Raw genomic sequence first — 26,741 nt, 5'->3', positions numbered from 1 at the left:
TGCATGCACATCAACAAGACAAGATTGTAAAAGGAGTGTAACTGGGGAATTGTTTTCATGATATTTGATAGGAGTAATTGCGGCCACTGCTGTTTCAAAGCAACTGCGGTTATACTATACTATGTCAACAAAAGTCACTTTTACCATATGGAAACCTAATTACTTCAGAATGATCTGTTAGAAAGCACTTTTGAGATAGTCAGGCCATTTATACAAATCAGTAAAAAATATTTGTGCATGAAACCTTTCTTAAATAAGAGCTTTCATGCGTATTAGGTTGAACATTACAGTGACAGTTTTGGAAATATTTAAAAAGTAGACTTCTGTTTAAAAGGTGGTAGGGAAATTTATTAGGTGATAAGAAAATAACAGTATTTCCCTATGACTTCTGTGGTAAACCTGATTGTGCTATTGTTGAATGGAGAGGAGGGTTTTTTGCTGTTCTCTTCAGCAAGACCCTAATATTGTGGGAAATGGGATGAAATATAGAATGCTACATTTTAGTGACATCATGTGATGCCAGGGATATTTATCTGCATAGTATTTGTTCCATAAAATGACTTAAAGCTTTTTTTTTCTTTTTTTCCTTCAATGATGTAGGTTTTTTTCCTTCTGTAGTCCAGGACATGCCTTGTTTTTACATTTGCGTGTTTGTCACTTCTGAGTTGTTTAGGGCATCCATTAATCAGATATCTTTTCTGTCACTATGAAACTAGAAAATATCACAAGTTTGATTAGTTAAGTGGGATAGTTCTGTGCCTAGGCTCTTACTATTTGCTGTTGGTAGCTTTTACTACCAAAATGTACTTCTAAAAGATGCTGTAATCTTTATAATTATAAAAGAAATATTGCAAGCTCCATGAATGTCTAAGCTTCGCAGTGAAGCTAGGTTGACTGATGTATTTAAAGATCTGTCTTAGTTGTCAAGGTATAGAAGCGTAATTTATGGATATTCCGTTACGTACATGGAGTTTTAGATGGTTTATTTGCTGACTCTTAACTGCATAGATTTCTGACACATAAACCATCTGTTCTGAATTGCTTTTCTTGAAAGCATTTCTATATTCAGTCATTACGATCTACCTAAATCAGAAGACATAAAATATTTAGAACCAGATTTATTCATGTGTTGTTAGTACTGGGGAGCAGCAGCGACCCAGGGGAAAACTAGAGTTTTCTGCATTCCTGCCAGGCATTGCAATGCCTTCCCAATAGCCCCTTAAAAGAAAGGTAGTGCAGGTTCTTCTGGCTATCTCCTCGCTTCTAGCTGCTTTTGTACTGCCGAGGGCATCCGTGCCGAGGAGCAGCTCCTGGTCTCCAGGACCAGTGCTGCAGAGTCGGTCCTGCCCCGTGGGCTCAGGACCGAGTAGAGCAGATTGGTTGTGCCCACACTTGGGCCCAAGTCTCATCTGATTGCCAGATGGCAGCCACCAGCCATATAGCACAATATTTCTTTTTTTTTGTGGTTTCTTCCTAGTTCAAATTTCCTGAAATAATATGAGGCTTTTATCACAGACTTCCAGAACAGTGTTTAATACCCTTAGCACGACATGAAAGAGTATAGGCTGGTTATCAGGGGAAGCGGCAGGACAAAGTAGTTTAAAGGCACAGAATCCCCTGGGCTGGAATTGGAGAACTGAGTGGAAGGAAACAAACCTGGTATGATTTCACCTGTAATGCCCTTCTGAGCTGTTTGTGGGGTTATAAACAGTTTTTTGTCTTGGAGAAGACTTGCTAGTTTTCTGCAAAGGAGAGCCTGAGAGCAAAATAACATATAGGCTCTCTGGAAAATCCAGATATGAGAACTGAAGAGTGAACTGGGAGGTGACAAGATTTGACACTGCAGGTCTGCTTTCAGGCGAAAAGTAACCGTAGCTTTATCTCCTTTCCATGCTCTCTGAAGTAGCTTGTGCACAAGTCTGCGAGTGCCAGGAATACTGGAGCTGGCTTCTTGTCATCTTGTTCCTGTCACAGTGCTGCTAATCCATTATAAGGTCATCCATGATTTGTGCTCTAAATTGGACGTGATCATTCAAAAATTCCAAAGAGTGTAGTTTAGTTTTGGCAGATATAATTTTCTGGTCTCCTTAGGTTGACCTGTTAACTCAGTTGGTTCAACATCCAGGTATCACTTCAGATACTCTAGTCCAAGCAGAGGTATTATGGGAAAAGAATTTCATTCTGTTGGATTTGAATGGTGTTAAACCAATTTGTAGCTGCTGGTAATTTGGTTCTGTGAGAATGTGATCCAGTATGTTGCATGTACAGCGGATGTTTTATGTAATTAGATTAAGATGCAGTGTTATGAAATGGCACCTCTCTGAATCTACTGACAAGATAGAGTTGATTATAAACTAGCTATGTATTCCCGAAGGGACTGTTTCCACTGAAACACTAAAAACCACGGAACAGTTGCTGTCAGGACCTGAGGGAACCAAAATACCGTAATAGTCGTGACCAGCCTCACCTGGGACCCCAACCTGCGCTCTCTGCCCGTGGCCCAGGAGGTCCCTTTGACCTCAGGCCCGCTTCTTGCCTGAGCCGCGCCGTGCACAGACCATCTCCAGCCTTGCTTCGTGCTGCCTGGGCTTCGTGGCTGGAGCCTCAGCTTCTGCTGTAGCCTCGCGTCCAGCCTTGTCTTCTGCTGTTTTCTGACTTGTCTTCCTGGGCAGACACTAGACCTGCCTTATCACCTCTTCTTGTCACAGGACAGATGGTTATATCACCAGCACTGCCTTAATTGGCTGCTGCGGGACTGCACTGTTGCCAGTGAGAGCTGCGGCTGCCTGTGCTGGGGTCATCCTTGGCTTTTGGGTTATCTCCCCTGATGGAGCAGCCCAACTCTTGCTGCTCCCTGCCTGTTTCCCGTCTCGCTTCACGCTGCTGTTAGCCAGTCGAACATCCCTGGCCACGCTGCTTGTTCCTCTTCTGCACTGGAGGAAGTAAGGTCAGGTTAGACCTTTGCTGTGGAGATTACTTTGAAGAAGAAACCTCTCTAAGGTTTTTGCAATGTTTTGTGTAAGATTTTAGTAGAAAATAATGAAACAAAAGGCTTGTTTTGACAGCTTTTCTCCAAATGCAGACTGGACTAGTTGACCTTCCTCCAGCAGGCTGCCAGAGAATTTTGTGTGACTCCTTTTAACAGAAGTGGGTGCTCTTTTAAGACTATTAGACTTGCCCAATTAAAATCTCCTGAGAAAGGAGTGGGGGGCAGAGATGAACAAATGCTGCATTACTTCTTTCTTAAGGCTGTAAGTCACAAGGGGAAATTCAACGTGTGAAGCAGTGTGTAGAGTCTAATGAGTATTTGCCTCAGGGTACAGATACTCATTGTTTCTTTGAAGAAATCAGTGTGATGTGAAAAGGGTGCTAGTCTAGAAATGTGTCTAGGGCTAACAGCTTTTTTTTTTTATTATTTTTTTTTTTTATAAAAAGACAAGAAAAAGCAGCCCTGGTCTGTGAGGAACTGAGCACAGCCCGCTCTCCCCTCCCCCAGGCCGAAGAATGGAAAGGGATTTAAAATAATGGTTAACACTTCCTCGTGCTCTGATCTGTAAGGTTGTTCCATATTTAGAGCCCCTTGGAAGAATTCAGGTTTCACTGATTTTTATTTATTCTGAATTTAGTGAATAGCTGTCCTACTTTCTTCCTCCTTCCTGTCCCTTGTTCAGGATGGTCCAGGAGGTGATGTGGTGGTATCTGTGACACAAGGTTTACTTGGATTTTTCTTTAAAATATCATGTAAAACTGGTCAGTGTTTTCTGCTAATACGATATAGAAAAGTAAAAATATTTCCTTGCAAATATTTTGAAACATAAGCATAATTTTTGGAAAACAAGGGAATGTAAAATAGTGCAATTGGAATAAGAATCACGGAGGAGTGAGAGCTAGATGGTGATCTGAAGAAGAGGTCTAAACATTTATAAGGCATGTGTGTATGTCTAATACAATTTATAAGCTCCCATTGACGTATTGATGAAATAAGTAGAATGGTGTTTATTCCTGTAGCCATTCTATTAGCAGTTTATTTGGTTTATCAGGTATATAGACGTGAGTAGTTCTGTGCATGTAGATGTATTCTGCAATTACACTGCTGCTATCATATGTCTAACGCGAGGGTGGTGATGCACTGGAACAAACAGGTTTCCCATAGAAGCTGTGGATGCCCCATCCCTGGCAGTGTTCAAGGCCAGGCTGGATGGGGCTTTGAGCAGCCTGGTCTAGTGGAAGGTGTCCCTGTCCATGGCAGGGGGGTTGGAACTGGATGATGTTTAAGGTCGCTTCCAACCCAAACTGTTCTATGATATAGAAACTCTTTCTAAACTGTCTTTAAATACTGACATTAGTATACTACCAGCAGCTGTTGTAAGGGGAAGCCTATTCCTGTGTCTTTTTTTTCCCTCTCCACATTTCCAAGAATTATTTTGGACTGTTAAAACCAGAATTTTGGACATAGATCTAGGAACTAGTAGAGACACCACTTTCAGTTTTCTACCTCTTAGCTCACTTGCCATTAACTACAGGCTCCAGAACAGAAGCAAATCTTTCATAAATCAGCATTAGAAAAGCAGTACATTCAGATCGACATGGGGTCTGAATTCCTCCATGGTTTAGATTTCTAAAGGTACATAGCAACAATATTTCATTCTTTCTACATTTTGCCGTGAATGACGGCTATTTTTCATTTGAGGAAAGGAAACCTTAAATGAGAACTAAATGCTAAAGTATTCTTTGTACGTGTCTCAATAAATGTACCAATACAAGCAAAAAGCTTGCTGTGGTAATTACTCTGTTCGGTTCAGATATTGATATACTGTATCAGTAGCATCTCCTCTGATACCAAAGTCGTGTAAATGGAACTACTCTGGTACAATGAGAGCCTGGCTCTGTTAGACCTTGATCTTGTAGCTACTAGATTACACCTCTGTGTTGTGGATAGGGGGTTTCCATGTGTTGTTAAGTGGGAGACAGTGGCCTTTCTCAAGTGTCTATGGTCTTTAGGTCTCAAGACCTATTGCTTTACACTATGATTCCCGCCTAACGTAGATCTGAAACTAATTCACCATTAATTTTGGGAAGGTTCAGTTCCAAGTTTAAAGTCTGTCTTTACAATTTTTACTTTTTTTTTTCTTTTTTTTTTTTTTTTAATTCAGTGAACTGGAACAAATGTTAAATCCCAAAACTCTAGTTGCTAATATTTCTAAGAAGTTGCTAATATTGATTCAGCTCTGAACTTCCCATTGTGTAGCCTACCATGATGCTTTTGAAAAGCCTTTTCAAAAGTGACAATGGGTGACAACTTCATGCTGCTAAATTCCCTTCTCGGTCTTGTTTGCTTGGAATTCTTTAACGGACAAGGAAATATGTTGGTGGCAGTCACCCGTCTATGCAAAACCTGCATATTGATTTCATAATACTTAAGTATTATGCTAGCATGTATCATTTATTTCAATAGAGAACTTCTGTTTTTCAGACCTTACCAGTACGGAAGATTCCATGCAAAGCCAATGCTCCTTCAGGGTCTTTTTTTGCACGGGACAACACAGCAAATTTCCTATCCTGGTGCAGAGATGTAGGGGTGGATGATACCTGCCTGTTTGAGTCAGAAGGTTTGGGTATGTATTTATTTATATAGTAGTTGGTAATTTTAAATAACTTTTCTCTTGCATTTTGCCTTGAAAGACAGAATTGCTCTCTTAATAGGTCCTGACTTCAAACTTGACCTGTGTCTGACTGTGTTAATTCTGCCCCTTATCTGAAGCATGAACAAATAAAGTACACATCTTTTAAAATTAATTTAAGTCATTTTTAAGAGAAGCTTAAATGAGGCAAGAATCTTGCTATGATTTCTTACACACAGATGATTTTTCACCTTACACACGCTTTTTTAATCATGGAATGCTTTTCCGTAGTTCGATGTATAAGGTGGTGCTTTTCTGTTTTGGGAGAGCAGGATACAAGTGCATGCTCAGTTTTGGCTGCAGACATTTAGCTATTCGTGCAAATGCAATGGGTTGTGCAGGAGGCAAGGAAATAGAAAATTTTTCTCTGTGTCCTATACTGACCTTTTTTCCAGCTGATTCCCTTGTGCAGCTCTGGACAAAAATTATCCAACACTAGTGCTTCAGGGTGTTCCATCAAAAGAATTGGACTACTTAGGAAATCACTGTTCTGATACTACATATTCTTCATTATTTTAAGTCTTCTCTCTTCAAAGGTAAACTTTGGAATCTTACCTCAAGAGTTTTTGAGCCAAATATCATGAAATGAAGAGAACCAAATGTTTGTTTGTTATCCGAACTCAGATAAAAGTGTAAAGCAGTTGTGATGACAGACAGCTCAGTTTCTCTGGAAGACAAATGAACACACTGTACTGAATCAAGAGGCTTCTTTGTTCTGTTGCTCAAAAGACCTTGACTGCACAGCTGAAGTTCTTATCTGTGTTGCAACTGATCTATTCCCCTTTTACAGTCTTGCTCTTCTAGCACAACTATTTCTGAAGCGATTTTTTTTCATTTGTCTGTTCTGTTATCCTGTGAGTTTTTTTTTTTTTAAATAAATTAAATTGTTTTATATCTCCAGGAGAAAATGTGTGGCAGAGAAGAAATTAGTATCACAAAGGTGACAAATAGTAAGGAGGATATATGTACTGTCTCTGTTTTATTAGTTCAATCCTCAAGATGAAATTTTTATTGGACGTGGTAAATCACGTGGAAGGTAAATTGCCTGGGACAAAGAAACTTGCAAACGCAAGAAGGAAGGAGGCACAGACCTCCAATGTCTGAGATAAACAGAAGAACCTGTGGTTAATCCAACACTTAAATGAATTTAGACTTTGTACAGCTATGGTAAGCCCAGCGGTTTACCGTTGTTCCAATAATAGGTTAATTGGATAATTGAGAGCATGTTTATAAGGAATTTTCTCTTGCATTGTTAAGAAACCAGATCTTGTTTAGAGATGGAATTGGCATAGCCGAAACGCCAACATTCCCTGGATAAGTTAATTTTTACACATATACAGTGCTTGGCCTGCCGCAGTATAACACTGAGTGCAAATGCACTTGGAAAGTTGATGTTCAAGATGACTTCCTCTCTCGGAAAACTGAAGTGAAATATGCCCAAATACACAGTGTGCAAACCTGTGCTGTATTAGATTTGTTTGATTAGCAACTGGTTTTCTTCACTGAGTGAAAACTAGGTTCTGTTGTTTTCCTTCTCTGAGTGTTAGTGTTTATAGAATATACTTGCTGAAAAGACGTATGGTGCTGGAAATAGGATTAGGAATTGATAATATTTTGACCTATTTTTCTGAACTTGAGAAGGGAATAGTGACCATGCTATTTCTAAAAAAGATTAAAATAGAAGCTACTGTTCTCCCTTGGTTTGAGCTAGAACTCTTAAAAGTTTTGATTTCAGTTGAGGTTTTTCTAATGCATTAGAAATAATGATGAATCATAAAAATTTACCAATCTAAAGCTTTTATGTTCCTCTCTCTCCCACAAATCACTTCTCCACTGCACGGGAAATAAAAAATTCAGCAAAGGTAAGTGATATCAAAGGTTCTGTTCAAAGTGGTGAGAAACATGTGTGACTGACATCTAAGTGTTTGCACTGCCTCATGGAATTCTGCTGTATTTTTGATAACAAATAATTGTGGTGAAATTATGGTTACAGAGGTTTTTGTGTTTTCTTGTGTTTCCCCCCCGGCTAGTAAGCTGTATTGATGTGTAAATGGCTAGTGATAAAGCAACTGTTTTCGGTCTACATTGAGGAACCTTACTGTGTTAATGTTCTTAATTGACTTGATTTTTATCCTCCTTTTTTAATCTATTTTGCCTGCTTTATGGTATGCAAATACAGTATTATTTAATTACATGCACATAGCAATATTTTCTTCATATAAAACATTCCTGAGGCCTTTTTCTGCCAAATTTGTATTCTAACATTATAAGAGTAATTTTGAAGATTTATTGCGCTGAAATGTTTGAATGATGGATTTATGTCATTACTGATTTTTTTTTTTAAAAGTCCCAAGCCTATTCAGAGATCAGCAAAATTAGATATATACTAGCTAAGAAATTATTAAATGCTATTATTTCTCATTACTTCAAAATATATTCTCATCCTGATGAATTCTGAAGTCTTTGAAATCATGCAAGTTTAACTGCACACAAATGCATCCAACGCTCCCACTTTTTTAGCACTCAGATTGCAGTCACATAAAGGTATTCCTCACTGAAATGGAACTGTGTCAAACAGACACTGTAGCAGATAGGTGCAGTCCATGCCTGAGGAGCTTGCAGGCAAGTGATGGTAATGGGAATTTTGACTGTTCCTAGAGGCTTGGTTCTGCAAAGCGTTAACATTCTAGGGTTGAACCAGACAAGCAGGTGAGTAGACCTACTTGTGTCACTTTGTGTCCTTGTCCATCACTTGTGGACTGATTTAGTAATTCATTTAATTATTTAAAGTTAACTGTGGGTTCAAATGTTTTGCTGGATTTGGGCTATTCAGCTGAGTTAAACAAGGAGACAGAATCAAAGTTTTTCTTCAAAATAAATAGAAGGGAAAAAAAAAAGTGGTGTTTGTTATGCTGGTAGATACGATTATGCCTTCTAATCAGTAGAGTTACTTTATAGATCCTTGAAAGAGATCAGTACAGAGCTCAAAAGTTTGAAAACAATGCACTTGTACTACTAACTTGTAGTTAGTAGTCTATAATATGATGTATGTTGTCTTGCTGAGTGTTCTGACACTTTAACATAGTTTAAAATACAAATTGGAAATGTAGTTTTCTGTAAAGATTTATAATACAGCCAGGGTTGACGGGTGGTGGTCTGTATGTATTTTGTCCTTTGAACTTATCTTAACGCAGAGACGCAGCAGGGAAGTCTCAGAGTTAATGCCTTTGCAAAGAAAAGGTGGATGGTGTACCTGTTGTATGAGCTGCAAGAAAGACATTAGCATCTGTAACAAATATAGCAACACAGTATGTAGGGATAATCTTGAATGCTGCAAAATAGAGGGAGACCCCGCATGCTCCCTGCACTCATTGACCAATTTAGCGTGCTTTTCATAATTGTTATTTTTATAGTTAGCGTATTTAAGGGAGAAGGAATTAGCTTTCTTGATACCAAAAATTATGATCCAAAGTCCAAACTTTCATCATCTGGGCAAATCTTGAGATATTCTGTCTTTGAATGGGGTTCTTAGATGTATCGGAGGTCAAAATTTGCCCCATGTCTAGGACTTGGAACATGATGCACTAACTCTTTGCAGTCTGAGAAAAGTAATACAGTCTGTAACTCCTCTGTTCCCATGATAGGTATATTTTGTAAGTTCCTCGCTGTAGGTTTTAGGGCAGCAGATCCACACAGCTATGATAATTCAATTTAAGGAAGCATTCTAGATGGAGATATTTGTAATTATGGTGCTCAAGCCTGAGGAGTGTAATACTTGAAGAAAACTCTTCTTGGGCAAATAGTAAGAATGGTAAGATTTTCTATGATTGCTTTAGTTAAGTGAACTTAAAGCATAAGTTATGAACTCTTTGTCGGTAACATAGTGTTGTTGGATGATTATAGGATTTGGAACCAACGAATATTCTGCATCTCTTCTATGATAAAGAGTCTACACGGCAAGAAAAGGGTTTGCCACCAAGTGTGCCAGCATGCTAATGTGTGTCGTTTGTTTTGGGAGCTGTTGGATGATACTGTTGTATTAATGTTTTGTGCTTGTATATTCTGTAACTGTGCGTATGTACACACACTATGTGACATGGACTTCTTCTGATGCAACTTATTGATTAGGGTTTAATGGACAGGTTCCCTAAACAAAAGCATTTAGTATTTTTGTGGAAATGATAGACTCAAACACAAACACCTCTGATCCCTATTCTAATGTTGTTGTTTTTAAGTTGTTTTTAAAAAAACCACTAAAATGTTGATTCCTTAAAAAGATTTTATGCATAGGGGCAGATGATTTTTTTTTAAATGAATACTCCAGTTTTATCTAATTTGATATTACAAGATGGAAGTATTTTGACCATTCTTTCACAGTGACCCATTTACAGCTTGTAACAGCATGTTAAATTTTACAAGTAGTTGCATCAGAATAAGACTTTGTCTCGTCTTTCACAACATTTTACTAAACAACTCATAATATTGTTGAATATGTCTCATTTTGAGGACTATAGAAGCATCCTGGACACTTGTGTTTTTACCGTTGGATTAGCATCTTAAATTAATGAATTCCAGTAAATTATTAGTGTTTAGATGATCTGCATATTCATTTTAGATTAATTCTTTACTATCCGTAGATCTGCTGTGTTTGAAATCTTAATTGTTTTCAGACTTCCATAAGTGATAGTGCTGAAATGGGGTGTGGGAAAACACAACTCCTTGATTTAAGTGTGTCATAGCGTAACTCTGACGCAGAAGCAAGGATATGTTTGGGATTAATTGAACAGAGTAAGTGTTGTCAAAGCAATGTGGAAAAAAAAAAAAGAGTACTTTAGGATCAGAAGAAAAAGTATTAAAGGAGAAAGTGAAAGACAATAAGAAGAAGGATCAAAGGATCAACCTTTTGAAAAACTTTCCCTACACGTGTGAATTCTGATGGCAGTTGGAAGCCTATGATAATAAATACTAAATCCCTTTGGAAAATTTCTTTGCTTCTAGTGAGCTAAAAATCCTTTAGAAGCAGGAATCATGTTCGCTTTTTTGATTCAGCTATGCCTGAGATCTTTAAAAAACCCAAAAGTTTATGTTTAGAAGAAAAACTGACTCCACTAAAAATGGTTTATAAAAGCGTTAGGAGCCAAAGCTTGAAACTTGGCAGGGGGGTGCAAGAAGCTTGTTCCTGTATCACGGTTGGGCATTCTGCTAATTTAAAAAAACAAACAAAACAAACCAAAAAACCCCCCCACACCACAAACAAAACAAAACCCTCACATTTGTTATTGTGAACACTCTCCGGTTTAAATGTGCTCAGCAAACACATGGTCTCCATGTGCGGGGTGTGTTCTGTCTCCTCACAGCCCCAGGGTCTGGTCAGCACTGAAACCAGAGGCTGTTCTTCCTCGGCTCTCTCTGCTTCTCCTGGGAGCATCCAGGCACTGGGGAAGGAAGCAGTGAAGGATGCCGAAATGTGGTGAACAGTAGGTAGGAAAGAAATGAAGTATAAGGAAGGAGAACAAGGGGTGAGTGATCAGGAGAGGAGGACCTGTAAAAGGAGAAAGGGGCAGCAACAAGATGGAATCGGTGCGGGGACAGAAGTTATAGCCAGGGATGAGCAGGCATAAAAGCTTGCTAGGGGTTGAAAAGGATGTATTGTTAAAAAAGAGTGGCTTCAAGTAGCTTGAAAAGATGCAGGCAATGATGACAGCAGATAAGAAGGATTTGACATTAATGAGATGAAAAGCAAAAGGGTCTGTAACTGTCAGGATGCCTAAAATAAGCTGGACTTGTATGTACTCTTTCTAAATCTTCACATTGCTTTCTTGTCAAGCAGATATCATCAGCGAGATTCTCTGGCAAGGTGGATGTTTCCATTCATCTTATGCAGTAGATCTGTGTAGCATATGTGTTTTCTACATTTACAAATTGCTACTTGCTTATAGTCACCTACTTGGGTGGTTCACCTTGCTAATGTTTGATAGGGGAGGACTGGCCAATGATTCTCCAGGAATATCGTTTTCTTCCCTATATGAAAGCTTGAAAAATTACAGGAAATTGCATATAAAAATTGTATTAATCACACAAAGTGAAGTACTTGGGCTATAATTAAGGCTGGCTGTTCTACATTAGTTAAACTATTTAAGAGTTATGATACACCTACTGACTTTTCATGCGGTCATGGGCTATCTTTTCCTTAAAAGAGCTGTGTTCTCTTTAGGACGGACCTTGCTCTGCCAACGTCTTGGTATGGTAAGGTTCGTGACGTGAAAGAAACTCTTATTGGTATGTTATTTTCTCCTCACATGCCTCATTTGTTGCAAAAATCTGAAGACGTTTGGAGAACGATGCAAGATGCTGAAGGATAGTATTTTGATGTTGCTACTGAATGGCGTCAGAAGAAGTGACTATGGCTCTATCACGTAGCTCCCACATGCAAGCGGGAGGATCCGTATCAGACTTTGTAATGGGATCGCTAGTTGTGTTGGCTTTGATTTCATACAAAATGTAGGATTAGGAAACTCAACAGTACCCTGGAGATCAGGCAGTAAGTATTTCAGAATAGCACCTAGAAAAGTGTGCTTTTTTTTTTTATCTAATACCTATACCTTAATTCCATGTATAAGATGGGGATAATAATAGTACTTACCTCATAGAAGTGTTAGAGAAATCTTCATTTTTGCTTTTTCTTTGAATTCTTCACAGCATACAGTAGCACAGTTGTGGAAATGAATTGCTTACTGTAGACTTTAAATGATGTGCAGTGAATTGTGTATGCAGCTGTAGATAGAATGAAGATGGTATCTTGAAATCATTTTTTCGCTTCCAGTACTTACCCTGTCTAACTGCATATAAATTGCTACAGTTACACAAAATGTGTTACATTGCAAATGTCTGCTTGCCATATAGGATATCTGGGATTAAGTAATTAGTCAGGTCAAAAAGTTGAGGGGGTGCCTATTACTGAAATGCAACTCAATATATATTTATAGTAATTCAGAAAGTGGTAGATTTAGTTCCTACAGGTACAGCAGAATACCATGGGTACAGGTGTTACATTTCAACCTGAGCTCGTAACCAGTCGCTTCAGAATGAATTACCTCTAGTCCTCAAATGATACTAGTTATTACCATATATGTATATATATAATTACCTGTTTATAAAATTGTGTACGTGTATGTAGTGTAGTTAGCCATGAACTGCAGTACAGTTAGAATTTAAATGGGAATTTAAATTACAGTGCAATGAGAATTTAAATGTGAATTATGAGGACTTGTACAAATTTTCTTTTTTAGTGGCATACTTATTTTAAATAATGAAATAAGTGATTTTGATGCTGCGTAGTGCCTCTGAAATAGTTTTTGCCATCTCTTCTATCAGATGTCTTGAAGTGCTTCGAAAATGCTGATTACCTCAACTCCTATAAGTAAAACTAAGAATGGAAGTGTAAGAAATGTTTCTCTTCTGTTCTGTAGATGGAAAAAAGTGTGAAGGTAGCTTTTTTCAAAAAGCTTAGGAGACAGCCTTTTGAAAGTGACTGTAAATACTGAGTTTTTTCAGTTATTGTAGAATAGCACCAGACAAAAAGTATCTCAAAATAAGTACTTTGAAATGAAGGCACTGGCAAGTGCTACTTGTTCCGAAAGACAATGCTCTTATTTGCTTGCCCAAGGTTATACTGAACATTTGGGACCAAGATAGCTGGGGAAATGCAGTCTTGTGTCTCTCTGGCTTTTGCTGTAACTCCTGACCAGTCTCTTGCAAGGTGGTAGCCCATTAAACAGCTGTGCTTTTGGAAAAAAATGAAAATTTTGGGTTGAGAATCTAAATTATTTCCAGTGGGTACTGGAGTATACAAAATAACATTTGTTTGTCTCTGAAGTTCCCGAATACATATGCTGGTATAGTCCTCAGGAATGCTAACATTTTCTTGTTAGAAATGCTGTGTCACTGTCTTATCAGATGACCAGATGTTTGTTTTTGTGGTTGGTTATTGCCTGCACAGCTCTTCATCCTCTAACAATGATTTCACTGTGTCACGTTGTTCGATGTGAAATGCATGAAATGTGTCTAGACTATGTTGAGTCAGATTTGCTAAAGAACTTTGAATTTTGTTTGGGTAGAAGAGCTTTAAGTATTGACAGAAAAACATTTTGCCTTTCTTAATCAAATCCTCTTTCAGTTCTCTTTATGGATCATTTTGCAAATAATATTGAGCCTCTCTTTTTCTCCTCCTTTCCAAAGTCATTCAGATGTGCATATGTGTGAAATGCAATTCAGAAATATTGGACTCCCTTTGACTATTCCAAAACCGGTTTATTGCATTTATATTTTGGGGGAATGCCTTATTTCTTAAAATCAAGTTTTATTTTGGAGCAGTCCCAACTGGTTTAAAACCAAAGCAGCAGAATACATTTCTAGGGTCATGAATGTAACACTTTACCTTTACTAGTAGTCAGTATTTTTAAATGTTTCATCAAATTACTGTGTTGTGGCAAGGAGGAATATTGAGAATAGCTGAATGTCCAAGTCTGCATCTTTCATAATCTTAATAACAGATGGCTGAAGGATAAAAATACTTTTCCTAGTGCAGTGCCATTTAAGTTTTCATGCTCTGCAGTTTCACTTCTGGAAATATATTTGGATGAGATTAGAGAGGAAGAATGCATACATCTTGAAGTGCTACATATACGCTAGTAAAAGATACTGGGATAAGCATTCAACTCGCTCAACTTACCATACATTTATTCAAGTCAGTGGAGTTGGAAGTTGAAGTTGCAGAAGCTGAAGATCAGCCCCAGGGCGTTAGTTATTTAGAGATGTTTAAGTCTCTGGATTCCCGTTCTGGGTCTCATACATACAGTATAGGACAAAGTAATGACTTTCAGAGCTTTAACTAGACATTGAAATATCTTTTTCAGGTATGGTATTTTTTTCTTCATGCATTTGAGTTAGGTGAGTCTTTAGATAACCAAAATGTTTATACAGCAGATGTTTTGACCTTAACTCACTAAAAACACATCAATTTTGTTGCTGTTTCTTTCCTTCTGATTTATACAAATATTCACACAAATTTTTGTGTGTGTGTGTCAATTCAGTCTGAAGAATAAGGTACAGATCTTTCGATTATTGTGGAAATTTCTAAAACCTGAATTCTATCCACAACATGAGGCTTTTACTGCAATAGGTATTTCTGGAGAGAAGATGACAATGTACTCATAATTCCTTTTTGCTTTTTTCTGCTTTTTTTCCTTTCTTTGTTTTGGACTTAAAGGGAGTTGATTACGCAAGCAGCCATATGAGGCCTTTCCTCATTTATTGTTTTTGGATTTTGCTTATGTATTTTGCTGGACTTCTCTACAGAACATTACCTATTTGAATTGTTGGGGGGAAAAAAAAAAGAATTGTCTTGGATTATGGTGGTATTTCTTAATGACAAGTTCATGCTGTGTTACAGCTGCTTCTGAAGGTTAAAAACTACAGGTCTTGTGTGGAATCAGGCATGAAAACTTGCATGTATGTGTGTATATATACAGAAGAAAAAGGTTTTGGTTGGGTTTTTTTTTTCTATGATGAGCTGAATTCATAAAGTATTCTAGTTTCATATTTGCTTTAAGACTATATATATAACAAATTCAGGACCAAATTTATAATGAGACATATATTTGCTAATGCAATTTTATTATTTGGGGGATTTAAATAGGCTAAGAAAAATAGTGATCTAAAGGATAGGAATTCTCTTAGTTTGTAGAAAGAAAAGTATCACTTTAATGTTGTTATTTTTGACATTCTACTAATTTTAGTGTTCTGCCAGAGCTCTTGATTATTTTTATGTAGTCATGAACTGCTTGCAGGTTATCAAATAGCCCAAATAATTACTCAGTGATTTAGATTTAGAATGGTATTTTCAAAGGAACTAAAGGATAACTAAATGGAAACTTGCTAAATCGTCTGCACTTTGAGAACCACTCCTCAATCCCATCCTTTTATTCCAGTAAAACTCCACTGCAAGCCAAAGAAAACCAAGTTTTATCTGAGTCAAGAGTTACAGATGTTGATGATTAGGTTCCATTCATCACTAAGATCTTTAAAATAGCTTTTATTTATAAATGTTTTCCATCTTCATTTTGCTTTTCCAGTTCTCCACAAGCAGCCAAGAGAAGTGTGCCTTTGTTTGCTGGAACTTGGAAGGATTGCAGCAAGGTAGGTGAAAATATTTAAAGAATGAAGAAATATTTACATTCTTGACAGCACTGGCTATTGAGAGACTGGCTGAATCAGCACATCTCAAGCGAAATTTTATGCTCATTAGGTTCAAGGAGAATGCTTGTCTTGATGTCACTCAAGAATATCTTGTGGGCAGTTGTTAACAAATACAATGAAATCTCTGTACCATCACCTCAATGAAGGTATTTGTTGGCTATCCTCGTATTAGGAGGGGAAAGAGTTGAGAATTTTTTTCTAAAGCTTTGAGCTGTTTCTCTTTCTAACAGTCAGATCTCTCTATAAACAACTGAGATTTCATTAACTTTACTGATAATAAATTGATCTTCACATGACCTAAATCTGATCTGAGCAACACTGACTCCTATCTGTTTAAATAAACTTAGCTCTGGTTTTCACCAACAGAAGCAATACGAGAATTGAGTTAACAGTCTGTGTTCTATCTCTGTCAGATGATTCTAGCCAGGCTGGACCTTCAATACATTGTAGCATTATCTTTGATGTCAAGACAACAGTGACTTTTACTAGACAATCAAAATGACAGTAATTAGAATGTGATTTTTCCCTTTTTGCAGATGCAGATTTAACCAGCATAGCACATAAGATTTGCTACAAAATGTATGAAGAGCAGTGCTGCTTGCCAGTCTTGATGTAAATTGCAGTCGCATTCATCCATATGTATCAAATTGGAGTGCCTTGCTATTCAGATAGTTTCATTAATTTCAGAAGACTTCTTTGTGGTTACAGTCAATGCGAAGGAGACCCCTGTTTATTAATAGCTTAAGAACTAGTGTTTTCATGTTATAATTGCATTACGGGTATACCTATTTTGTGAATGCAACTCACTTGGGAAGGTGCTTAACTAGAAATTTGTCTCCTGGTCAAGTTTCAGAAAAGCCCTCGCTGTCAGTGGAATCTTGCATAGGAACAGTATTGGCCAGAAAAAGAGTTTATTTCCAGTTTGCAGAAATTTTTTTACCTGTAAAACTTGGATTCAGTCCAACATGGTAAAAAAAAAAAAAAAAAATTAATTTAACTTTCCATGAATAAGAAGGTATTCTGATCTGTAGGTGCTCAATGAAATTGATTTTCAGGAGTCTTAATTTACCTGAGCAAACAAACTGTGGTTTTAAGAACCCCAGCTTGGAGACAGACCTTCCAGCATCCAAAGACCCTATACCCAGGGCATAGCTGTCAGAAATGTCTGCCTCAGCTTGATTACTTGATGGTATCTGGCTTCCTCAGAGAATGCAGGTCAGTGGTTAGGCAGCGTTGGATTCTGCTAAAGTTGTTTGAGTTAGATTAATCTCATTTTGCAACAAGATTTGATTTCTCAACAGATCTACAAGGGCATTAAGATAGAATCTTATCCTTCATGTTTGTCTTTTGTCCTAAGCTTCCGTGTCTCAGATGTTCTCTGTTCCAGGCATGAAAACAAATACTGAACCAATAAATGAACCATGTTTTCATTTATTATGCATATCTATCCCTTCGCCTTTAAAATACTTTTATTTTTTATTTATAATACATGTATATTACCATATATCATTAATGTATTTTCTATATGTTTATGTTACTGTATTTTATTTTTGTTTATAGCTTAGGGGTCAAATAACATATGTCTGTCTACTTGTTCCTGCTCTAATATCTCTTTGAAAACAAACAAAACCCCATTTATAACCTTGTAAGTTTCCAAGGTGCACAAAAACTGTTGAAGGGGAACATCCGGTTAACATAATTGCAAAGCAAATAAGTGATGCCACTTTCGCCTGAGCTGTGGTAAAATAGAACTATATGGAAAAAGGAGAATAGATAGTTGCCTCCATAAAGCATAAGAAAGAGCACATTGAACTGCCGTTGTTGTCGCGCTGCTTTATATAGGAGGGAAGTCAGATGAACGCTTGCTTTGTAAAGCGAACTGGGTCTGTTGACAATCTTAGGGGTCTGCTTTCCAGAACAGGAGCTGCAGAGATCTTTGAAAAGGTGCCTGATTATGTTTTTAAAGAATGAAAAGAGTAAGAGACACTGAATAACTTCTTTTTTTCTTCCTTTTCTGTTTTGGAAGCACAAAGATGTGTTCAAAGTAGCTTATTCATCACGAGGAGCCAGCTCTTAGCACGCTTTGCCCAGCTAGATTACTGTTAGTCTTAGGGTCTATAACTCCTATAAATCAACCTAGGCCTGCCTTCTTAATGAAAATAGGCTTGGGGTTGAGACACAAGTGAGCGGGAATGGGGATTGTTTGAGGAGGAGATAGAACTGAGCTCTGTTCAGCTAAACTTGAACCCATTCAGCTGATACTCTGTGGATGAGGGGAGATAGGTGATAATTTACCTATGCTTTAGCAATGCGTTTAGCGTATTCTCTCATAGTGTCCTTTTAGCCAAATTAGAGAGAGATGGACTGGATGGATGGACTACACAGTGAGTGGAAAACTGGTGTGACCACTTGGCTCAAAGAGTGGCAGTTCAAAGCCCAGGTACTAATAAAAATAGAATTGCCTGATAAACTATCCTGGATTTCAGTTGTTTATGAAAACAAAATTCTGAGGTAATCTGTGAAATTTCAATAGCTAAAATGGGCCATTGTATGCACCGGCAGATATCACGTGGGTCGAGCGAGAACGTTTACGAGAGGGAAGTGTCCTACAGGATGAAACTGAGCATTGACAATACACAGGGCTATTGCAGTGGGTTGCACAGGTCCAACATTCTCCCCAGGTATTTTAAAGTGAGAGATTATACAATGGAAAACAGCTAAATTATCTTTTCTATAGAAAGAATGAAGTTCTTGGGTAACTATTAAACTCTGGGGGGGTTAAACAAAACCCAGAGGTCTTTGGAAATTACTGTTGAGCAATTTCAAGATCTTTCTGCTATTGTATTCAACTTTTCCTTGGTAAAAATGGGAAGTGGTGCTCTAAGAAGTCTATTGGAGATCATGTTACAGTCCAATGCTGCTTCATTTGTAGTTACGAGAAGGAAGGCTAGAAAAGAGCAGAAAAGGAAATTCTCAGCATACCTTCCAGAACAGAATTTGCACCTCTACCCCTCCCAGAAAAGATGTGGGTTTTACCATTTCAGCTTTCCAGCAACTTTGCTTCAGGTTGATACAATATGTGGAAAAAAAATGAGCGTATGTTTGTTTGTTCATTGGTTTTATTTTTCAACTCATCGCCGGAGGAATTCAGCATACTGGAAGTACAGAGAACTTTAAAAATCTGTCACAATGACAAAAACTGGAGATTATGAAAAGCGGTAGAAGCAAAGAAGCAGCATTGCTTAGGGTGGAAGAGTTTTATTTGATGAGTAAGGCTGCATGCAGGTGTAGGCTTAGAGCCCAGTGGGAATTTAATGATTTACAGCCTGTCGGCATCTGCAGACAGACAGGAAGTAAATGGATTGTATATAAGTGCTTGCTTCAATGTTGGCTGACTTTTCATTAGGCAGACTGCACCAGTTAAAAGCCAATACAAGCACAGATTTGGTTCTTTGTTTTCTTCATGTTAATTTACCAGGCAGCAGTGTGACTAAATTAAAAGTTATCAGAAACCCACAAAAGATAGTATATGTGCTTATGCCCTTTCTCAGTGCACTTTTAACGTTATTACGGTATTTAGCTTAGATTTTCGTTATATATTTGTTACTGCTCAATATTTTAGCGTCCAGATCTTTACCTAGGTAAGTCAGCATAGTTCTGCATCTGGCTATGGACTTTTCTACTACAGAAGAAAATATGTTTTCATTTATGCAAGTAGTTTGCTATGAGAAGCCTACCTGGCATGATAACTTTTCCAAGCTGAAGTCCTTCTCTGAAAAAGGAAATCTTTCTGTTTTTCTGGGTTTTGTTCAGTGTTGGCAAAGAAAAAAAAACAGAGGGGAATTATTGGTGATTAGGAAAATGGGATGGGCTTTTCGACTTCTGACATCTGTCCAAGCTCTGCTGCTTGCTGTGAGATACTGACTTAATCACTTGCCATAAAGCTTTCAAAAGCAGGCATTGTTTTAAAGAGCCTTGCTCTCCAAGTGCTGTGTTTGAGATGCTGCATGCCCAAGTTGCATGTATTTTGTTTTAGTTGGAGCTACAAGTGTTTTGCCACTGTAAACAGAAGATCTGCTGTCAAAAATCAGTTGGAAAAACCTTTAGCCACTTCTGAAAAATATTGGCCATGTCTCAATTTGTTTATCTATAAATTCAGTGCAATAGTTGAGACCAGGATAACCTTTAATCCCTTTTCATCTGGATTTCTTTGAAAAATACTAACACAAAATGCAAGTTGTCCTGTAATTTGAAAGGATGTTGTGTGGAGAAAAAAAAAAGAAAGAGGAGAAAAAAAAAAAAAAGGCGAATGCACTGAGCTTGAATCTGTCTTACATGGTATAGCATTTTTTGAGGCCTAGTGTTGTTAATAAGTTAGTCATTCATGAACATATGTTATCAGACAGAGAAGTTGAAAAAAACCCCTGTATTTCCTGTAAATTTGATCAACTGAGACATTACATCTAAACTACATTTTTGTATTAATTTGGAATGATAGCAGAAATGATTGATATATTTTATACATGTTTGCTAATGTATGTAGCATTCTATTATTGCACAATAGTGCAATACAGAAAGTATGAATTCTTTCCACCGCTTTGTTTTAATGTATGTAATGCTTTATAAGGACTAGTAACTTGTTTGCATGTTTCCGAAAGGTTTGGGGTGGAGCCTCCTGGATTAATAAAGTTGGAAAAAGAGATTGAACAAGAGGAAACACTTTCAGCCCCGCTTCCATCTCCTTCACCGTCACCAACAAAGTCTCCTGGGAAAAAGAGCACAGGGAAACTGTTGGATGATGCTGTAAGTTGTGGGAGGAAGCTTCTTCCTATCTGACCCATTCTGGTATGCACTTGCAAAGCACACAGAAGCCCGAGTTTAACATCTCACTGTATTTTAAAGATTAGCAGACTGATAGGGTTAGTTTATTTTTGACCACAATTATTTATGCCTGAAGTTCGGAAAAAATGTCATGCTGTGTAGGAGATCTGCAGTTTAGTCTAGCTTTGTGCTTAGGGCCAAGTTCCCTTCTTATTACTCCGTTTTCTTTTTCTGTTCACTTCTTATTCATCAACTCCCACTTGGTGTTTTGTCTGAGAAAGGACTGAGTCAAGACTAGGAGATTTGGCCCATAATGACTTGTACAGAATGTTAACGAACACTTCTAAGTTATCTTGCCCTAATTTTTATGCTGCTGTTCTGCATATTTCTCACGTGGTAAAAAAAAAAAAGCATTTTTTTCCTTGTTGTTAGAAAGAAAGTATCTTTCTTTGAATTTCATTAAACTCTTTGCACTATACTGTAGTGTTTGTTTCTCTGTTGCAAACCCCAGAGGGGTTCATTTGAAACAGCTGGAATCAGATTAAAAGGACACATTCTGAGACCATGAAGAGGTTAAACTTGAAAAGTACAAATATATTCTATAAAAAGAAGCAGTTACTATAGTAACTGCTGTATTACAAGGTAGATGTGCCACCTGGGAGTTACAAAGCACTTCTTGAAAAATCCATGTGCCACTTTTTTGTTACAAAGAGCAGATGGAATATAATGTTTGTTCATTTTATTGAAATACTTTGTACTATTTGATGCAAATAATTACATTTAACATTTTTTACGTTTTGTATTTCTTCCTTAACTTTGCAAAAGCACTCACTTATGTTTCAACAGAATTGAGAAAGAACAGTTGTGTGTAGAAGGAGGGTGGTGACTGCGTATCTTGTAGGAACAGAACAGAGAGTATGAAGGTTGTCTCCAACCACCTCCTTTAATTTAGAAAGCAGTAGGGATAGAAACAGAATGGAATTCATCCAGCTAGATTCCTGACCCGCACTGCCCCAGACACTCACACCATAAAATAGCAGCAGTGCTCATATAGTCCAGACACAAAATAAAATAGGATATAATTCTTCCCTCTGCTTCCTTATTTGATTTCCAAATTCCACTCAATAATACTTCGGTGTCCTTTGGGATAGTAAGGTAATGGAAGCCTCAACAGCAGGATCAGCAGTGAAGGTCTCATTATCCTCTGCTTTACACCAGTATAAATCTGTTGGCTTTCATTCTCCACAGGCCAAAGATGGCTCTATTTTGCTTACACAGTTCAAAACAACCTTGAACCCGTTAGGTCTGGCTACTCTGGGTTTTTGCTTGCTTAGATGAACCCCGGTAGATGCAGCTGTTAAGGCATAGTTCACGCTATCCATTGTCAGCTTCGAATTTCAAGAGTGTCTCCAGAGGTGATGAATGCCATAGGATATTATGTCAGAAATCATTGATTATCGGGCAGCATTCAGAGTGCCATTGCCAAATAGTCCTCTAAGCACAATCCCAGTCTTGGTACCACATTGCAAGAGATACAGGAATGCACTTTTTGCATCCTCAGCAGCCCGAACTTGGATTTAAGTCGTCAACCACTGACTTCATATAAGTTATTCCTATCGTACACTGACTATCCAGAAATGGAGGCTAACGCTCACCCATGTTGATAAAAATCGCTGGAATAATTAATCTTAAAATAATTCAGTGATTGTACTTTCAAACTGAGGACAACTCATCTGATACCTGAGAAACACTTTGTGTGTGTAAAATACATGTGGATTTCCTCTGCCAAGTGTTATTTTAAAATGAAATTTTTCACAAAGATATCATGCCCTGATAAAAAAAAAAAAACAGCTAAGCTAAGAATGATTATAAAAAAAAATATTCCACAAAGTAATAAAGTTACTCAGGTAACAACATTGAACAATTTCAGAAATAATTGGAAAGCCTTTAAATAGGTCAACAGGGCTACTTTCAAAAGCATTTTTGCTCCCTACTCTAATATAGAAACAATAATTCATTAACTTTTAATTTCCTTCCTGGTTTATTTAACATACCATAACTTTATTCTAAAAGCACATCTGAAAAGCATTTGTTGTACTTCAGAAGCCTTTCCTGTTGATTTATTCAAGATAACCACAACACCTATGAAAGTGCCATAGCTTTGCACTGATATTTTTTTTTTTCTGAAACAGTTTATGACTTTAATTTGTTAGCTATTCAAAAAATATCCTTTCCCAGACCTCAGACCTTTTTTACAGGCCTTGGTTTACTAACTGTATTTGAAGAGGTCTTTGGAATATTATTTGAAGTGGACAAAACCTCTAGGAAGGTCCCCTGGCATCTTGTATTGTTTGACACTGACATACTATGTCAGCATTCATCCAAGAAAACTGCAGTATATGAAAATGCTGCACTTGTTATTGCTGTTCCTATACAGCAGTGTGATTTGAATGTCAAATAAGAGTTTCTCAACCAGATCTGCTCTTTTGGCATTGTTACTTTCAGATCACTGAAGAGTACAAAATATACTTTTACTAAGCATTAATGCCTTTGGTAGCACATGCAAGGCCAAGTTTTCACAAGAGGCTGAAGTCAAGCTGATGCAGCTGATAAAAAGCAGGAACGTAGTTTTCATCTGTATTTTCTCAGCCCTTATTGTTGGCAATGATGGAGTAGAGTACTCTTGAGGCCACTTTCAATTACTGCTGATTGCACTAATGCCCTCGGTTGGAGATCATCAAAGGGTAGTTAGCAGTACTGGGAAGCATCTTGGCATAGATTTGTGATTATGTCACAGTATTCTCTGTACACTTTTTTTAAGACGTTAGTGCACTATTTGAAAGTGTCAAGTGAAGGTATTGGGCAGGGCCTTACATTGATAAGCAAGATGCTTTGTATTTATTGTATTTATTTAGAAGGGAAAATACATCGTTATGACATCTTCATTTTGCCCGTCAGCTATATTTGCACTTTGACAGTTGCGCTGATTCACCATAAAATACTGAGAACACATCTACAAAAGTCTGATGCTGAACTGAAATTAACAAACTGTTTCACTTCAGTTAAACAGTGCAAATTTTACGCTGAACTGTGTGACATTTGTCTCTATTGTTACCTCATCACAGCTGTAAAATCGTTCTTGATATTGGAAGCACCGTAGTCTGGGACTACAGAAATATTAAGAAAATTAAGAAAAACTAAGAAAATATCATCAATGAAGATTAGGTCAGCGATGTCATGTTATGGCAAATGTCGCCTTGAATGTTTTGCTACACATGTCATTTTAAACAGTTTCTATTAATAACTTCCGTGTTTTTCAGGTTAAACACATTTCTGAAGATCCTCCTTGTAAATGCCCTAATAAGTTCTGTGTGGAGCGTCTTTCACAAGGAAGATACAGAGTTGGAGAGAAGATCCTCTTTATTAGGGTAAAGATTTCATTTTTTATTTTGTAGTGAATTATTAGTATCTGCTACCTTCCACTTTGCAAATGATATCACTGATTAACAGGAGAAAATATTTTCTTATTAACCAGCACTGACTCATTTTTATGACGTTGTCAGGGAATAAATAAACTACAGTGGATTAACTGACCCAAGGAATTGTTAGTGTGTGGTAGATCCTTCTAAATTTGAGTCATTGAATTTTCTCTGTCTTTGATCAATGGCAACCAAAAGTCTTCACAAATGGAGATGCTGACTTCCTCTCAGTTTGGTTTGAAAGAACATCCACTGCATTAAAGCAGCCTTTCTCCCACTTTGTTTTGACTGATACTATTTGACGGGCCAGGAAACAGATGAAAGACCTCATGGTCGTTGAATTGCCAAGTCATGACTAAGACATATTGCTTAAGTAGGGTGAGTAAAGCATTAATTTACATAGTACTTCATTTGATTAACAGATATTTCCAAACCCGGTGTTGTATTTCGGACTTTGTATGTAGTATATTAACTCCCATAGCACAAAGTTAATCGTTAATATAAATATTTGCTAGCATTAGTATCTGGCTGAATTTAGCACCAATATACTATCCAAACTTAATTTTGATCCTTTTAATCTTCTCTATATATGCTTATGGTAATAATAATGAAAATACACTAATCATGTTATTCTGTAGTAGTAGGTTAAGAATCTGATTCATGCTATGCTTCTTTCCATTTTCCATTTTCCTCTCCACATGTATTATCCTTGAGTAATGACTTGACAAAATGATAGCTCTTGCTCTCAAATAACTGTTATCCATATTTTGCTAAAGGCACACAACAGTGACCTGATGGAAGCGAGGATTTAGCACTTGCGAGAGCAAAAGAAGTCAGAGGGACTTTTTCCCATCTGTAGAAATCAAGTTCCTAGTTCAACAAAACACCAGAGTGCTTGTTCTGTCATAAACTTATGCTTAACTTACAATGAAGTCAAATTTAGATAAGGATTTAGGTTTTCTCATGTGTATAAAGTTGAGAACATGTTTAAGTACTGTGCTGAATAGGGATTGAGAACTCCCAATTAACTCAGTAATAGTTCAGAAGGAAGAAGAAATACAGGATTTGTCACAGATAGTTTGAGGATTAATAGCTTTTTCTGTTTTGTAGCCAGTGAGACTTTTTTTTTTAATTCTGCAGTATTTTTAGGTACTAGTTTTGTTACTAGCTTCAAACAGCTTTGAAGAAGGTAATGATCATTAACCAAAGATTCCAGTAATCTAGCAGAGTTTAACACTTATGTTTTCTTCCTTTTGATTTTAATTTCAAATAACAATATCAAAGTATTTTTAATCTTCTAGTTTTGAGAAACTTAAGGTTTTCTGCCAGACTGGTGAGTGTCAAATTCCCTTTTGCTGGCTTCTTTATTGTGCAATCTAGTCCAAGTCAGATTTCATTCCAAGTTTGCAAACAAAACACCCTTTTCATATCACGCTACCACATTCCAAGTTGAATTGTGCCAAAAAATAACAGTAATATAGATTAGACATTAAACTGCAGTATTAGACATCATTCCTACAAAACTGATATCAATGGAAACTTGCCATGAACTTCAGTGGGACCAAGTCCATATTCCTAGACTTTAAAAGTCAGTCGTCTTTTGGTTTTGGTTGGTTTGAACCTCGTTTTGGAACGTTCACTGGATCGCAGTAAGTTTTTACTCTTCATTCTATGTTCTACATTCTTCTTGTGTACATAAGTAGATTTATTAGCCTTCCTATGGAATCCTTTGGACACTTGTGAGAAAACACATTTGAGATGTGTGGCTGACTTAGAATTTTGGTGGTATTTGGCACCCTATTTGATGCTGCTGAGGTAGTTCCTCCTATGTTCTTTACGCAGCATGACACAGCCAGATACATGCCATTTGTTTATAACCCAGTGTGTTCCAGTCGAGATCAAAAGTTTCATTGTTTTAAGTCGGCTATTACTGTCTCTGTTAGCTTTCTCTAGGAATGTATATAGGACTTAAAACCTATATAGTTTCAGTGATGCTGCAAGCATGCCATGTGATAAAACATTGCAAGAGCTAAGTTTAAAGTGGAGTTTTAACACCTATTAACTGAGGGTTAAGATTTTTTTTTCCCCAAAATTATTTAATAATCTATATCCATAACAAATTTGTTTTATTCTGGTTCTCCGAGTTCTGTTTAAAAAAGAAGAAATAGTGTCCAAGTCCCTCTTGTTGTTAATTTATATCTGGATATGGAACAAGTGGAAAAAAGAACAGCAAAGAAAAATAAAACCTGGCAGAACATAGAATTCATGCAAAAATCACACAAAAAATTATATGTGTCAATCTAAAATAATTTTAAGGAAAAAAACCCCTTTGGAATATGTGGCAAAACGCAGCGGGGGCAGTCCTTCAAAATTTCTCTTGTGTGGTAGTAACTTCTTAAGGTTATGGTCCCATTCAAATTACTTGAATAAAGATGCTTTATTTTTTTTAACATGGAAAAATGTTTAAGTTTGAGATGAAAATAAACCATGGAAATCCATAAAG

The 26,741-nt window shown here is 37.2% G+C and overlaps 1 protein-coding gene across 7 annotated transcripts in view; it reads left to right on the top strand.

The window, feature by feature from the left end:
- The window catches only part of GAS2 (growth arrest specific 2), a 98,833-nt gene that overhangs the window by 33,197 nt on the left and 38,895 nt on the right, over positions 1–26,741 (top strand). For all 7 annotated transcript variants that reach the window (XM_030039759.2, XM_030039757.2, XM_030039762.2 and 4 more), the window contains exons 4-7: positions 5,474–5,615; positions 15,815–15,878; positions 20,597–20,741; positions 24,080–24,187. In XM_030039759.2, the coding sequence (XP_029895619.1) occupies positions 5,474–5,615; positions 15,815–15,878; positions 20,597–20,741; positions 24,080–24,187 (459 nt within the window). The remainder of the gene's footprint in view (positions 1–5,473; positions 5,616–15,814; positions 15,879–20,596; positions 20,742–24,079; positions 24,188–26,741) is intronic.

This window comes from Aquila chrysaetos, chromosome 16 (genome assembly GCF_900496995.4).
Source record: "Aquila chrysaetos chrysaetos chromosome 16, bAquChr1.4, whole genome shotgun sequence".
Lineage (NCBI taxonomy): Eukaryota > Metazoa > Chordata > Aves > Accipitriformes > Accipitridae > Aquila > Aquila chrysaetos.
Note: the sequence above shows the minus strand (reverse complement) of the source record. Positions and strands in the feature narration are given on the sequence as shown.